The sequence below is a fragment of the Anolis carolinensis genome, unplaced genomic scaffold, assembly GCF_035594765.1.
Source record: "Anolis carolinensis isolate JA03-04 unplaced genomic scaffold, rAnoCar3.1.pri scaffold_12, whole genome shotgun sequence".
NCBI lineage: Eukaryota > Metazoa > Chordata > Lepidosauria > Squamata > Dactyloidae > Anolis > Anolis carolinensis.
The window spans coordinates 15,284,656-15,301,420 of record NW_026943823.1 but is presented as its reverse complement, the minus strand read 5'-3'; the positions used below and the strand labels follow the sequence as shown (position 1 = coordinate 15,301,420).

Below are 16,765 nucleotides of genomic sequence, written 5' to 3'. Positions count from 1 at the left end.
TTCTTCTTCCTCCTCCTTTTCCTGTTCTTCTTTCTCTTCCTCCTCTTCCTCCTCCACTTTCTAATACTTCTTCACTTTCTCCTCTTCCTCCTTCTCCTGTTCTTCTTTCTCTTCCTCCTCATCTTCCTCCTCCTCTTCTTCATCTTCCTTTTCCTCTTCCTCCTCATTCTCTTTTCCTCTCCCTCCTCTCCTTTCTTCTCCTTCACTTTCTCCTCTTCCTTGTTCTCATTCTCTTCTTCTTCCTCTTCCTCCTCCTTCTGTTCTTCTTTCTCTTCCTCCTCATTTTCCTTATTTTCCTCCTCTTCCTCTTCATATTCCTTTTCTTCTTCCTCCTCCTCCTCTTCATCTTCCTTTTCTTCCTCCTTCCCATTCTCTTCTTCTTCCTCTTTTTCATGTTCTTCTTTCTCTTCCTCCTCCCTTCTTCTCCTTCTTCACTTTCTCCTCTTCCTCCTTCTCCTGTTCTTCTTTCTCTTCCTCCTCTTCCTCCTCCTCCTCTTCATCTTCCTTTTCTTCTTCCTCCTCTTCCTCCCCATTCTCTTCTTCTTCTTCCTCTTACTCCTTCTGCTGTTCTTCTTCCTCTTCCTCCTCGCCTTTCTTCTCCTTCTTCACTTTCTCCTCTTCCTCCTTCTCATTCTCTTCTTCTTCCTCCTCCTCCTCCTTCTGCTGTTCTTCTTCCTCCTTCTTCTTTCTCTTCCTCCTCCCCTTTCTTCTCCTTCTTCACTTTCTCCTCTTCCTCTCATTCTCTTCTTCTTCCTCCTCCTCCTCCTCCTTCTGCTGTTCTTCTTTCTCTTCCTCCTCTTCCTCCTCCTCCCCTTGATCTTCCTTTTCTTCTCCTCTTCCTCCTCTTCTTCTTCCTCCTCCTCCTTTTCATCTTCCTTTTCTTCCTCCTCCTCCTCCTCCTCTTCTTCCTCCTCCTTCCCGTTCTCGCCTTCTTCCTCCAGCCCTCCTCCCGCTCGGAGGCAGGGAGGGGGGGGGAAGGCCCAGGGGCGTGGCGAGGCGGAGGAGGGCCGTCCTTCCTGGCGGATAAAAGGCCCTCCCGCCGAAGAGAAAGAGGGAAGGCAGGCAGGGAAGGGCGAGCGAGAGAGAGAAGGGAGGAAGGAGGAGAGCCGCCGGAGGAGGACGAAGCAGAGGGGAAGGGGTCTCGATCCGCCGCCTCCGCCCGCCTGGATGCGCCTTGCGAGGAGGAGGCGGAGGAAGCGGAGGAGGGGGCGGCAGAGGGAGAAGCAGAGGCAGGCAGTGAGGGAGGCATGAGCAGCGCCGCCCGCGCCCCTCGCCCGCCTTCGCCTTCCGCCTCCTAAGCGACCCTCCCTCCCTCCCAGCCCCATCCTCCCCGCAAGGCTTCCGAGGAGGAGGAGAAGCGGACGCCGCCCGAAGGAAAGGAAAGGTCGGTGGGCTCTTCGGGGAGACCTTGGGGAAGATCGCGGGAAGGGCGGGAGGGGAAGGGGAAAAGCGCCCCATTTTCAAGAGCCACTTCGGGAGGGAAAGAGGGCAACCAAGGGGGGACCTCCCTCTCCCCCTCCTTCCCTCCTGGAAGAAGAAAGACATGTGGACGCGCCTCCTTTCCGACGTGCGGGCCTCGCCTTCCTGGGCGCTGACACGCGAGAGCCTCCCTCCCGAAGACCTGGCCCAGTCCTTCCTCGGTAGGCTATTGGGAGATCACCCTTGGGAGGTAATAATAATAATAATAATAATAATTGGGTGCAGTGCCAAAAGATCTCAGCCGGCATTTGGAAACAATAGGTAGTAAGGTTTTCCCCTGCCGTTAAGTCCAGTCGTGACCGACTCTGGGTGGTGGTGCTCATCTCCATTTCTAAGCCGAAGAGCCGCCGTTGTCCGTAGACACCTCCAAGGTCATGTAGCCGGCATGACTGCATGGAGCGTCCTTACCTTCCCACCTATTGATCTACTCACATTGGCATGTTTTCGAACTGCTAGGTTAAAAGAGCTGGAGCTAACAGCGGGCGCTCATTCCGCTCCCGGGATTTGAACCTGGGACGTTTCGGTCTGCAAGTTCAGCAGCACAGTGCTTTAACACACTACGCCACCACCAGGGGCCCTGTGTGTTATTGGAAACAATAGACATTGACAAAATTACGATCTGCCAACTGCAAAAGGCCACCTGACTGGGATCTGCGTGCATCATCCAAAAATACATCACACAGTCCTAGACACTTGGGAAGTATTCAACTTGTGATTTTGTGATACGAAATCCAGCATATCTATCTTGTTTGCTGTGTCATACAATAATAATAATAATACGGACAGTTCCTGGGAAAAATCGAGAGCCAAACTGACAAAGAAAAAACATGGCTGTGGCTCACAAATGGGACTTTGAAAAAGGAGACGGAGGGCCTGATTCTGGCAGCCATTAGAACCAATGCCATCAAAGCCAAAATCGAAAAGTCGATGACAGATCCCAAATGTAGACTCTGCAAGGAAGCCAATGAAACAATAGATCCCATCCTCAGCTGCTGCAAGAAGATCACACAGACAGACTACAAGCAGAGGCATAACACCATTGCTCAGATGATTCATTGGAACTTGTGCCACAAATACCATCTGCCTGCAACAAAGAACTGGTGGGATCACAAGCCGGAAAAAGTTACAGAGAATGAACATGTCAAGCTACTCTGGGACTTCCGAATTCAGACAGACAGGGTTTTGGAGCACAATACTCCTGCCCTCACAATCATGTTAAAAAACAAAGTATGGATTGTTGATGTTGCAATCCCAGGGGACAGCAGGATTGAGGAGAAACAACTGGAAAAGCTGACACAATATGAGGATTTAAAGATTGAATTACAAAGACTCTGGCACAAGCCAGTCAAGGTGGTCCCAGTGGTGGTCAGCACACTGGGTGCAGTGCCTAAAGACCTCGGCCTGCACTTAAACACAATCGGCGCTGACAAAATCCTCACCTGCCAGCTGCAGAAGGCCACCTGACTGGGATCTGCACGCATTATTTGCCGATACATCACACAGTCCTAGACACTTGGGAAGTGTCCGACATGTGATCCAATTCAACAGCCAGCAGAGTGGCTGCTGTGGACTCATCTTGTTGTGTTTCAAATAATAATAATAATAATAATAATAATAATAATAATAGTAATAATAATAATAGTAATATCGTCCTTCCTCAGTATTCTATTCACATGCTATTATTATTATTATTATTATTATTATTATTTTCATCCTTCCTCAGTAGCCTATTCATAGGCCATCCTCATTGATAGACTATAATTATATATATATATATATATTTATTTATATACTGCCTTATCCCCCCAAGAGGACTCAGGGCAGTTTCCAACATATGCAAAACATTCCATTGCTGATAGAAGACCATACAACAAGATAGACATCATAAAACAAAACATACAATCCTGTTACAATCACAAAGATTGAAATCCAGTTTTAGTCTATTCCATCAGATGGAAAAAAACTATATTAATATACTAATATATTATAATATATATTATAATATAATAATATAATATACTAACATTATATTATAGACTATTATTATATTGTTATTATCAGTACGTTATTTGTAAGCTATTATTATTATTGTCCTTCCTCAGTAGCCTATTCATAGGCCATCCTTATTGGTAAGCTATTATTATTGTTATTATCATCATCATCCTTCCTCAGTAGGCTACTAATAGGCCATCCTTATTGGTAGGCTATCATCATCATCATCATCATCATCATCCTTTCTCAGTAGGCTACTAATAGGCCATCATTGGTAGGCTATTGTTATTATTATATATTGTTATTGTCGTCCTTCCTCAGTAGGCTATTCGTAGGCCACCTTCATTGGTAGGCTATTATTATTATTATCATCATCATCCTTCCTCAGTAGGCTACTAATAGGCCACCCTCATTGGTAGGCTATTATTATTATATATTACTAGCTTTGCCCGGTTACGTGTTGCTGTGGCGAAGTATGGAGGTATGGGAAATAAAGTATTGAGGAATTTGTGGTAGTTAAGGTAAAGGGTAAAGGTTTTCTCCTGACATTAAGTCTATTATAAATGGGTTGTATAACTGTGTGGAAGGGCCTTTACACTGCCATATAATCCAGTTAAAATCAGATAATCTGTATTTTATAGGCAGTGTGGAAGAGGCCTAAGTAAGGCCTATCTCTGCCTGTCCCTGGGCTGAGTGGATTGCTAGGAGACCAAGTAGGCGGAGCTTAGCCTTCTAACTGGCAGCAATTGGATAAAAACAATTATTCCTCTCCCTCTAATTAGGACTTTATTTTTCTTTTCTTTTTGTTGTATGAACGTAGAGGCATGGATGAGAAATTGTGCTGCCAAGTTTAGTGTTTCTGGGATGTGTAGTTTTGTTGTTTTGTCCTAGGCCGAAATTTCATTACCCTTTATATATATATAGATAGATTATTGCCGTCCTTCCTCAGTAGGCTATTCATAGGCCACCTTCATTGGTAGGCCATTATTATTATTATTATTATTATTATTATTATTATTATTATTATCACCCTTCCTCAGAAGGCTACTAATAGGCTATCCTCATTGGTAGGCTATTGTTATCATTATATATTATACTAGCTGTGCCCGGCCACGCATTGCTGTGGCAAAGTGGTGGTGGTATTGGTTAAAAATTGTTGTGTAATTTTTATTTGACTTTATTTGCATTTTTTATTAATTTTATTGTAAGTTATATTTTATTTATTGTATTTTATTATTTTCTTGTATTATTTTTAGTTATTTTCTGTTATTATAATATTTTATTGTATTAATTTTTTAGTGTTTTTTATTATTTTTTATTGGGTTACTAGGAGACCAAGTTGGAGGAGCTTAGCCTTCTAACTGGCAACAATTGGATAAAAGCAATTATTCCTCTCTCTCTAATTAGGACTTTATTTTTCTTTTCTTTTTGTTGTATCAACCTAGAGGCATGGATGATGGGTTGTGTTATCAAATTTCGAGGTTGGGGGGCCTGTAGTTTTGTTGTTTTGTGGGTCGCCATGATGCCATCACTCTTTTATATATATAGATTATATATGTTATATATTAAGCGGCTGAGGGGGCAAAGGAAAGGGCCTGAGGCCTTAGGAATGGTGGGAGTTGGAGTCCAAAATACCTGGAGGGCAAGATTGCCCATGCCTGCCCTATCGTGATTATTAATGACACCTCACTTTCCAGGAAATTGTGGAAGAGTTCCAGTCTTTCTTGAATACAGAAGGGTCTTTTATCTGAAGATGCTATCTTGTCCTTTCTGTTCCCTCTTGAGTGTGAGTGCGTGAATGAGTGTGGCCTCTTACTTTTCCCGTCTGGCCATCTGCTGCCTTCTCGCTTGCCCAGCGCACATGTAACACACTCACAGGAATCCTAGTCATTTGTGCAAAACCAGAGAAGGAATGGCTGCAGGGACTCGAGCACTTCTCCCTCCCTCTTCCTCCTTGCCTTCCAGGCGAAAAACACTGGTTTCCTTTGGTTTGTGGTTGTGTTTTTTTTTCCTCGAAGAAGTATCCAATTGATTTCCCAAAGAATGAAGACAGCTTCCAGATATAATAAACCACAAGAAGCTTAAAAACAGCAAGCAAAAAGGAGGAAAAATGTACCGTATATACTCAAGTATAAGCGAACCCAAATATAAGCCGAGGCACCTAATTTTACCACAAAAAACCTGGGAAAACATTGACTCCAGTATAAGCCGAGGGTTGGTAAATGTCAGAAATAAAAATAGATACCAATAAAATTACATTAATTGAGGCATCAGTAGATTAAATGCTTTTGAATATTTACATAAAGCTCAAACTTAAGATAAGACTGTCCAACTCTGATCAAATCATTATTCTCATCTTCTTCAATGTAAATGTGCGTATGTATCCTTTTAATAATAATAGAGTAAAATAATACATGTAATAATAATAATAATAAATACAGGAAAATAATAAAAGTAATAATAAATAGAGTAAAATAATAAATATAATAATAATAATAATAATAATAATAATAATAATAATAATAAGAAGAAGAAGAAGAAGAAGAAGAAGATCAGAGTGAAATAATAAATGTTGCCATCCCAGGTGACAGACGCATTGACGAAAAACAACAGGAAAAACTCAGCCACTATCCAGGACCTAAAGAATGAACTTCAAGACTCTGGCAGAAACCAGTTCAAGTGGTCCCGGTGGTGATGGGCACACTGGGTGCCGTGCCAAAAGATCTCAGGCGGCATTTGGAAACAATCGACATTGACAAAATTACGATCTGCCAACTGCAAAAGGCCACCCTGCTGGGATCTGCACGCATCATCCGAAAATACATCACCCAGTCCTAGACACTTGGGAAGTGTTGGACTTATGATTTTGTGATATGAAATCCAGCAAGTCTATCTTGTTTGCTGTGTCATACAATAAAATAATAAAAATAGAGTAAAATAAATGTAATAGTAGCAACAACAGAGAAAAATAATAAATGTAATAATTCCAATAACAATAGAGAAAAATAATAAATGTAATAATTCCAATAATAATAGAGAAAAATAATAAATGTACCATATATTCTCAAGTATAAGCTGACCCAAATATAAGCCAACCAGGACCCTCACCCGTGTATAAGCCGAGGGGGGCTTTTTCAGTCTTAAAAAAGGGCTGAAAAACTAGGCTTATACTCGAGTATATACAGTAATTCTGTTTTTGTTGTTCTTGCTGGAACCAATTTTGGGACAAAAGGCGCACACAGAAAACAGGAGCGTTGCTAAAAGGGGTCTTTGCTCCCACAAATGATAACACTGTGTAACAAAATTTGAAAAAATTATTATGTTCCTGGTTTGAAAGTGTTATTTCGTGTTTAATTGTGGAGTCCTTACTTTGAAAGTAGTTGATTTCATTTTTTGTGGCTTCCTCAAACTGTGGAATAGGGAGGAGGGAGCAAGTTTGTTTTCTGCTGCCCTGGAGACTAGGACACAGAATAATGGCTTCAAACTACAGGAAAGGAGATTCCACCTGAACATCAGGAAGAACTTCCTCATTGTGAGAGCCATTCAGCAGTGGAACTCCCTGCCCCGGAGTGTGGTGCAGGCTCCTTCTTCGGAGGCTTTTAAGCAGAGGCTGGATGGCCATCTGTCGGGGATGCTTTGAATGCAATTTTCCTGCTTCTTGGCAGAGGGTTGGACTGGATGGCCCACGAGGTCTCTTCCAACTCTAGGATTCTATGAACAAAAATCGTGTTACATAATGTAATGAAATGTGTCTTCAATCCTTGCAAAAGATGGGATTCTGAAAACTATCCACACCACAAACTTCTGTGTTTCCGCGTTGTCATCCCTTCTCTTTTTAAGGCTCTTGCTGCAGTTTTGCATCAGACAAAGTAGATTTAAGGGTGTATCTCCATTGTAGAATGAATGCAAGTTGACACCACTCGAAGTTTCGCAAATCAAAGCCACTGGATCCTGGGAGTTGCGGTTTTCTAAGGTCTTTATTTTCATTCTCTTATCTCAGCAAACTACAACTCCCAGGGTTCCATAGCATTGGGTTGCAGCAGTTCAAATGAGATCAAATTATATTCCTTTTGCACTGTAGATCAGGCATAGGCAAACTTGGGCCCTCCAGATGTTTTGGACTTCAACTCCCACCATTCCTAACAGCCTCAGGCCCTTTCCTTTTCCCCCTCAGCCGCTTAAGCGGCTGAGGTGGAAAAGGAAGGGGCCTGAGGCTGTTAGGAATGGTGGGAGTTGGGGGTCCAAAACATCTGGAGGGCCCAAGTTTGCCCATGCCTGCTGTAGATGCACCCTTTGAGGTTGCATGGCCAGAACCGTCCTGACGTTTACATCAATGCTCCAGCAGATCATAGGGTTATGATGCATCTCCGGATGGGTCCGGGCAGCTCTTGGCCCCTGTTTCATTGCAGAAAATCTTCATCCAGATGTGAGTTGAGATCCCTTATTCCCTCCAACGGCCGGTGATGTCATGCCAAACTCTACCGCAACCGTCTTTGCTGCAAATCGTGTTCTGAGTCAGCCGAAATGTAAAGCACCTGGTCCTCGTTCCCTGTTGAATGCAGCAGCGCCTCCGGCAACAGAAGCAGCCTTGATGCATTGGGCTGATTTTGGCAATTTCCCTCAAGCCTGGCTTCCCTGGGTGTTTGGGTTTTGGGAGACCGGAGTTCAAATCCCTGCTTAGTCCTAATCCTTCACATCATTCTGGCTCTTGTTTGAGGCTATAAAAGAAGGGAAAGAGTGGACAATTTGCCCATATGAATGATGATGATGATGGGTAGGACATTTCCAAAAAAAAATTAACAGAACTTTAGCCAGCCCTAGTATTTTGCTCAACATGCTGGGTCTTATTTAAGTCTATAAGAGAAGTATGTAAGAGCCTGCAGAAGAGAAGGCTGAAAGGAGACATTAAAGGTAAAGGTTTCCCCTGATGTTAAATCCAGTCGTGACCAACTCTTGGGGTTGGTGCTCATCTCCATTTCTAAGCCGAAGAGCTGGCGTTGTCCATAGACACATCCAAGGTCATGTAGCCAGCATGACTGCATGGAGCGCCGTTACCTTCCCGCCGGAGTGGTACCTATTGATCTACTCACATTGGCATGTTTTCGAACTGCTAGGTTGGCAGGAGCTGGAGCAACAGCAGGCGTTCATTCTGCTCCCTGGATTTGAACCTGGGACCTTTTGGTCCGCAAGTTCAGCAGCTCAGCGCTTTAACACACCGTGCTACCAGGGTCCCCCAAGGGAGACATGATAGCTATGTTAAAATATTTGAAAGGATGCCATAAGGAAGAGGGAGCAGGCTTGTTTTCTTTGCCCCGAGTATAGGACTCAATGGAGCTATGGGTTCAAATGGCAGGGTAGGAAATTCCCCTTGAACATCAGGAAGGATTTCCTGGTTGTAAGAAGAGATGTCCAACAGTGCAACACCAGAATCCATTAGAGGATCCTTCCTTGGAGGCTTTTAAACAGGCTGGAAGGGCCATCTGTCAGGGGTGCTGTGATTGTGCTTTTACAGCATGGCAGAGGGTTGGACTAGATGGCCTTTGGGGTCCCTTCCAATTCTAATACCATGTTTTCCCAAAAATAAGACAGTGTCTTATATTAATTTTTTGCTCCCAAAGATATGCTAGGTCTTATTTTCAGGGGATGTCTTATTTTTCCATGAAGAAGAATTCACATTTATTGTTGAACCAAAAAATGAACATTTATTATATACTGTACAGTAGTTGTAATCATAAACTAGCATAACCAGACAAACTGAATCTTATCAAGAATTTCTTGTTACTACCACTATTTCCATGTACAGTAGAGTCTCACTTATCCAAGCCTCACTTATCCAAGGTTCTGGATTATCCAAGCCATTTTTGTAGTCAATGTTTTCAATATATTGTGATATTTTGGTGCTAAATTCATAAATACAGTAATTACAACATAACATGACTGCGTATTGAACTCCTTTTTCTGTCAAATTTGCTGTATACCATGATGTTTTGGTGCTTAATTTGTAAAATCATAACCTAATTTGATGTTTAATAGGCTTTTCCTTAAACCCTCCTTATTATTATGGGCCCGGGCTGTGGCGCAGGCTGGAGAGCAAGCCAGCTGCAACTAGCTGCAATGAATCACTCTGACCAAGAGGTCATGAGTTCAAGGCCCGCTTGGAGCCTATGTTTGTCTTGTCTTTGTTCTATGTTAAAAGGCATTGAATGTTTGCCTATATGTGTAATGTGATCCGCCCTGAGTCCCCTTCGGGGTGAGAAGGGCGGAATATAAATGCTGTAAATAAATAAAATAATAAATATTATCCAAGATATTCGCTTATCCAAGCTTCTGCTGGCCCGTTTAGCTTGGATAAGTGAGACTCTACTGTACAACCATCTATGGTACTTACATTTACTGATCCTGCATGCTCTGGTGTTCTGTTTGGTGGGCATACTTCTAAACAAAAACTTTGCTAGGTCTTACTTTTGGGGGAGGCCTTATATTTAGCAATTCAGCAAAATCTCTACTAGGTCTTATTTTCCGGGGATGTCTTATTTTCGGGGAAACAGGGTCTTTTATGATTTTAAGTTATAACATAGCCAATTTGCTTATAAGAGTGATGACAATTGTCACAGTTCCAAAGCAGTTGCTTAGCCCTACAGTGAAGGTGGATGGATAGATGTTGCAACTGGTTTAACTCCATAATGTGGACACATCTCCAAAGCACCGTGCAAGGAATTTGTCTATTCGGCAGGGCAAGAAAATGCTATATGTTCCAAACCAATTCACAGAACTTTCCTTAGTCTAAAGTAATGTTGGGTGGGCAGATGTGGGAAACTGACTAAAATCCATCTTGTGGACACATCTCCAAAGCCCGGCATCCTATGTGTTTTGTGTAGACGATGTTTGGTTGGTAGGGCATTATTGAGACTCAGTGCTCCCAAAATGCATAGTATCTATTTCTAATCGGACACTAGAGATGCGGAAATTAAAATACAATAGTTTAATCTGCAGAATAACACTATCCGGTGCAGGAAAGTACCATGTTAGATTGTCCTGCATCATGGGTTTGATGGTTGACCAGAGTCAAATGGAAGTGAACATGCACACACACACAATCAAACCTTTCCCCCTTTCCTTCACTTCTCCCTCAGCTCTTTCCTTCAATTCAGCACCTCTCTGTTCCAAAACAATTCTATTTTCCAAAACAATTTTCCTGTGCTTGCCCCTCCCAGCTCTTCCAGGTCATTCTGATCTTTCTTCACTTTTTACACCCTTTGCCTGGTAACTCTGTCTTTTCCTTCTCTTTTGCTCTTTTCACTCCCTCCTCCCTTCTCTTTAATCAATTCTCAACATTTTCTTATAAAATTCACCCTTAAAATCTTCAGCACTGTGAAATTGATGCCTCTCTGTTGCTTCCTCTTCCAGGTGGGCAGGAGAAGGGCGCTGGCGATGGCCTTGGCAGACTCCGCCGGTTGCGCCAAAGCCGGCGAGGACATGGTCTTCCCGGAGATCGTGGAGCTGAACGTGGGCGGGCAGGTCTACATCACGCGCCACAGCACCTTGGTGGGCATCCCGGGCTCCTTGCTGTGGGAGATGTTCACCCAGAAGAGCACCCGCTCCTTGGCGAGGGACAGCCGGGGGCGCTTCTTCGTGGACCGCGACGGCTTCCTCTTCCGCTACATCCTGGACTTCATGCGGGACCAGGAGCTGGTATTGCCGGAGCATTTCCCCGAACGAGGCCGGCTGCAGAGGGAAGCCGAGTTCTTCAAGCTCCCCGAACTGGTCAAGTCCTTGGCCCCAAAGCTCAGCAAGCAGAACTCCATTGGGGACGAGCCTTGTCAGAGCGACCCCGAAGAGCTGTCTCCAAACGTGGACATGACCCGAAGTCTGGCTGCCGCCGGAGGGTCCCTGGCTCCTCTCTCCGGGGGTCTTGGCCAAGACCTGCGGCGGTCAGGCTTCATCACCATCGGCTACCGGGGCTCCTACACTCTGGGCCGAGACAGCCAAACGGACGCCAAGTTCCGCCGCGTGGCCCGGATCATGGTCTGTGGCAAGACCTCCCTGGCCAAAGAGGTCTTTGGGGAGACCCTGAACGAGAGCCGGGACCCCGACCGGCCGCCGGAGCGTTACACCTCCCGCTACTACCTCAAGTTCACCTTCCTGGAGCAGGCCTTTGACAAACTGGCCGATGCGGGCTTCCACATGGTGGCTTGCAACTCCACGGGGACCTGCGCCTTCGCCCATGAACAGACCGACGACAAGATCTGGACCTCCTACACCGAATACGTTTTCTACCGTGAGTGACGCTTCCGAAACCAAAAACCACCCTGCACCAAAAGGCAGTTCCTCCCTTGACTGACCCTCTTGTCTCTAGAACCTAGACACCATTGAACCCTCGAACCTTGGACCTTCCTTCCCCCCTTGCTCTCCAAACTGTGATCCCTCTCCAGCTCCTTCCTTGCAGCTCTCCCTGAATCCTGGACTTGGACGCTGTTGTGTTTGTGTGTCTGGATGCGGGGAGGTTTCTCTTTCTGGGTGATGTGGGGAGTATTACCAGCAATGCAACATTGTGGGAGTGTTGGGGTGGGTCCTCATGCCTCGGACTGTTTGTTGCCTTTGCCTAGGCCTATGCTAAGGCATTTTGTGGGGGCCTGGATCCACTCTTGGTGGAGTTTCAGGGAAAGAGGAAGAGGCAAAAAAGATCCAGAGAGTCTCTCTCTCTCCCTGCTGCAGACATATTAACAATAGCCTCCGTTAAGCGGCTTAGCGCATAGACTGCCAGCGCTTTGGAAAGGTGAACCATGCACCTCCCTGCCATGGGATAGTTCTCGTGTTGCTCCTGCTGTAAGCAATGCCATTCAACCCGTTTTTGTTACTTGGAGTGATGAGATAATGACCCTTGTTTGGGAAGGGCTATAATCCAAGGTGACTGGGCACTTTGTTTACACGTAGACCAATTGGGCAGCCTAATGCTGCTGGTTTGAAGGATTCTCTGGCAGGATGGTATCTACCGTATTTATTAGAGTCTAATGTGCACCTCAATTTTCAAAACCCGGAAACCAAAAGAAGTATTTGCTGCCAAATGCATTGTGCAGCTGCAAAAAGTGCACTCTATGTACTTTGGCCAAAACAGATGTGCTGCTTGCTTAGAATTTGGTGTTAGGACACCAAAGCTTTCAGCAGTTGATAAGAAAACCTTGGGATGCATCTATGCTGTAAAATGAATCCACTTTAATTGCCTTGGTTTAATGCTATGGAGTCATGGGGAGATGTAGCTTCACAAGGTCTTGAGCCCATCTGCCAAAGGATGTTGAGGCCTCAGCAAACTACAAATCCCAGAATGGCATAGCATTGGGCTCTGGCCATTAAATTAGAGATGAGGTCCCTCAAAGTAGCAGCTGGAGCAGCTTCTCCTTTTGCTTTGGCTTGGCAATAAGATCATCATATGACACATAATGTGCACCCTCATATTGGCCAGGTCATTTAGCCTAAAAAGGTGAGCATTAGATTCGAGTAAATATGGTATGTGTGTAAGGAAGACCTTTTTGTACCTGGGAGGCAACTGTGGCTTCCCTGTCTTCAAGGTGCTGAATTGGCTGTGGATTTTAACGTGGACTTCAAAAGAGGCATCCTAGGTGAACTCTCTCCCCTCCCAAATAGGGCTGGCATCTCTGATAGCTCCTTTTAGGTAGGAACCAAACCTCAGAATGGATTCATCCACACACAGACAAATGGAGGTGGAAGCTACAGGCTGCAGTTATTGGGTTGCAGGCCCAGCATTCCCTGGAAGGCAGGAAGGAGCAGTAGACATACTGTTGAGGCTCGGGTGCAATACCCTTTTTAAAGAAGGCAAACCTTGCAGAACCCCCTAGTGCCGGTTTTCCAATGAAGGAACTAGGAGGCAGAGGAGATAGAAGAAATACACAGATTTATTTGCAAATAGATCTGCGGGTGACCATCATGAAAAGGAGTGGCACACCGACTGAGATTTCACATGGGGTATTTATAATATTCTTCCAGGTACAATTCATGTCACAAACATCCTTGTTCTCACGCCCCCTCTTTCTTTCATCTTGTTTCATCCTGACATTTATCAAAACAACAAACAGCAAATGTCCATCTATCAAAATCAAATTGAAACAAAACATATCTGATCCTCACACTGAGGACTGTTTCTAAGGTTTTATTGCCCTGCCTGCATGTGTGAGTTCCTTTTTTTTTCCATGTCAGGAGCAACTTGAGTCGCTTCTGGAGTGAGAGAATTGGCCGTCTGCAAGGACGTTGCCCTGGGGACGCCCAGATGTTTTTGATGTTTTTACCATCCTTGTGGGAGGCTTCTCTCATGGAGCTGGAGCTGATAGAGGGAGCTCATCCGTGCTCTCCCTTGGTGGGATTCGAACCTGGCAGCCTTCAGGTCAGCTACCCAACCTTCAAGTCAGCAGTACTGCCAGCACAAGGGTTTAACCCACTGCTCCAGTGGGAGCTCCTAAATGCAGGGGCTCCTTGTGAATTCCTAGTCAATTGATTTCCTTTGCATCCCCAGGAAGGCGAGGAGCTTGTTTTATTGCTGGCCATTTGGTGGTGTTTGTGACAAACATTTCTTACTGACATCTTCTAACTATTAAGAAGACTATTTATTTAATCAAACAATTCTGAATACCATTGCTATTTATGAATCAGATTGAATCAAATTAAATCAGGCCCTTTGTGTCCCTTCAATACGATGATCCCACTATTGTGCTCAGAGACGGCCCTAGGTATTTTTCAAGTGTAGGCAAACAGAATTTTGGCACCCCCCCCCCCAAACCAATCACTGAAAAAAAGCGTTGGATACGCAAAAATGTTGGATAATAAGGAGGGATTAAGGAAAAGCCTATTAAACATCAAATTACATAATGATTTTACAAATTAAGCACCAAAACATTGTGTTTTACAAGAAATCAACAGAAAAAGCAGTCTTGACTGTGCCCCCGTATGTTTTGCACCCGAAGCGACCGCTTAATTCACCTCATTGTTGGACCGGCCCTGATTGTGCTGCTTCCCAGTGATACAGTGCCTCTGAGCATGGAGGTTCTACATAAGGAAATAGCTCACATTGGTAATAGATTTCCAGGCCTATGTTTCTGTGGCAGAGCATGGTCTCCCTGGATAACTCCTCAGTAAAAGCCATGTTTTCCTTTCTTGGTTAGGAACGAGGAGAGGGGATGTGGCCCCATGGAGAGCCCCGGATATAGGATGTAAACATTAGTACCGTAGGACGTGTTTCCTGTCCAGTTTTGTCCTTCACTTTATAGAGTAGGAAGAAAGGGAGGCAGAAAACCTTTGCTTTTCAGAGGTGAAAAGCATCGCAGCGCTGAGCAGCATTGATGACCATTTACTAGTCAGGCGACTTCTTCCTTTTGGATTTATCCGGCAGGCGGTTGGGGAAGGGACGGGACTCAAGAAAGCCATTCCTTTTCCTTAACTTTGGCTGCACTTTTTTCAAAAAGCCTCTTTCTAAAGCATAGCAACCGCACTGTGTGTATTATGGGAGGGGGGGAGGGGGGAGGTGCTGAGCAGCTGGGGCTTTGCCAAGCCTTTGAGGGGAGGGGGCTCTGTAATAAAGGAACCAAATGGGAGAGTCATGTTCTGGCCTTGATTTCTGCTTCGGGGCCGAGGAAAATGGAAAGGATTGCCTCTTCTCTCCATTGCCATAGTAATATTCCTGCTTAAGCCCTGTCTGCATCCGCTGAACCAGAAAAGCGTTGGAGGAACGGTTGGTATGCGGTCACTCCCTTCCCAAAATATTTGCAGAGATGGTGCCAGTTTCCTTTGGATGTGGACAGAAAGGCCTTGTGTGAGCCAAAGCCCTTAAGGTTGTGTCTCCATCAAGAGATACAATAATAATTACAACAACAACACTATGTAACGAAATCAGTAAAAACATCTGTTCCTGGTTTTAAATTAAGGCAAAGCTTTTCCCTTGACATATTAAGTATAGTTGTGTCTGACTCTGCGGGGTTGATTCTCATCTCAATTTCTAAACCGAAGAGCTGGTGTTGTCCGTAGACACCTCCGAGGTCATGAGGGTGGCATGACTGCATGGAGCGCCGTTACCTTATGGTACTTACTGATCTACTCACAGTTGCATGTTTTCAAACTGCTAGGTTGGCAGAAGCTGGGGCTAACAGTGGGAGCTCAACCCACCTTGTGGATTCAAACCGCCAACCTTCAGATCAGCAGGTTCAGCAGCTCAGTGGTTTAATCCTCTGCACCACTGAGGCTTGTTTCCTGTTTAATTGTGCAATCCTTACTTTGAAAGTGGTTTTCTACTCCAGAAAACTTCATTTTTGTGGCACAAACCAGATTGAACTGGCTGAAACTCAAGGAGATATTCATTGAAAACTAGAGCAAAATGTGCTGCAAGATGTGCCTCCTGCAAAAAGAAAAGTTTTGGCAGTTGAATACACTTTTTCCATGTTTTGATGATAGAACCAGTTAGAAAATGAGATTTAAAACCCAGGAACAAAAAATTGTGTTACATAGTGTAATAATTTTTTTTTCCATGTCAGGAGCAACTTGAGTTGCTTCTGGAGTGAGAGAATTGGCTGTCTGCAAGGATGTTGCCCAGGGGACACCTGAATGTTTTTGATGTTTTTACCATCCTTGTGGGAGACTTCTCTCATGTCCCCACGTGGAGCTGGAGCTGATAGAGGGAGCTCATCTGCACTCTCCCCAGGTGGGATTCGAACCTGGCAGCTTTCAGGTCAGCAACCCAACCTTCAAGTCACTTAGTCCACTATGCCATCTGGGGCTCCAGTGTAATAATAACAACAGGCCTTGCACACACATCTAGGCAGCCAGGGTCCAGCAGTGGTGTTATGGAAGTAGTCTTTTTCCTTTCCCATTCATCCTCATTTCCATCCTAGTTGAAGTGAAGTGATCACAGATGCCTTGGAGGGAGAAAGTCTGGGGGGGAAGCAAAGGGATAGATGGCTGAGCCCTTGGCACGCGATTCACAGCAGAAAAATGGTTGGTGGAGGGAAGGCTCTTAATCACATTTGAAGCCTTCCTGCTGCTGTACCTTTGGAACCACAGAGACTGCAAGTGTTTAACCTGAAAAGAAAAGCGTGTTCAAAGGAACAGCCTAATTGAAAAATATAATTGGCCACTTGAGCAATTTCCTAAAAGCAAACAATGAGGAAAAGCAACGGAGGAGGTTAGCCTCCCTTTGCCTGCAATCTCCAGTTTGCAGCGAATGGATTGTAAGGACCCCCTTGAGCTGCTGCTAAAGTATATTGGTTGCCTTTGAAGAAACTCGGCTTTGAATCAG

The 16,765-nt window shown here is 44.7% G+C and overlaps 1 protein-coding gene across 2 annotated transcripts; it reads left to right on the top strand.

Moving 5' to 3' along the window:
* Positions 1-1,250: 1,250 nt before the first annotated feature.
* On the top strand, positions 1,251-15,448 carry LOC100562113 (BTB/POZ domain-containing protein KCTD12). Of its 2 annotated transcripts, none has more exons than XM_062963720.1 (2): positions 1,251-1,384; positions 10,879-15,448. In XM_062963720.1, the coding sequence occupies exon 2, from the start codon at positions 10,903-10,905 to the stop codon at positions 11,755-11,757; it is 855 nt and encodes a 284-aa protein (XP_062819790.1). In that variant the 5' UTR covers positions 1,251-1,384; positions 10,879-10,902; the 3' UTR covers positions 11,758-15,448. The 2 variants fall into 2 exon arrangements, with proteins under 2 accessions (XP_062819790.1, XP_062819789.1); XM_062963719.1 differs by lacking the exon at positions 1,251-1,384 and adding an exon at positions 1,446-1,669.
* The last annotated feature ends 1,317 nt before the right edge of the window (positions 15,449-16,765 follow it).

Excerpts from the sequence above, each read along its gene's own strand:
- LOC100562113 (XM_062963719.1), top strand. The coding sequence starts at position 1,544 with ATGTGGACGCGCCTCCTTTCCGACGTGCGGGCCTCGCCTTCCTGGGCG. Across the intron at positions 1,670-10,878 it reads TGGGAGATCACCCTTGGGAG|GTGGGCAGGAGAAGGGCGCT; the intron begins GTAATAATAATA and ends TTCCTCTTCCAG.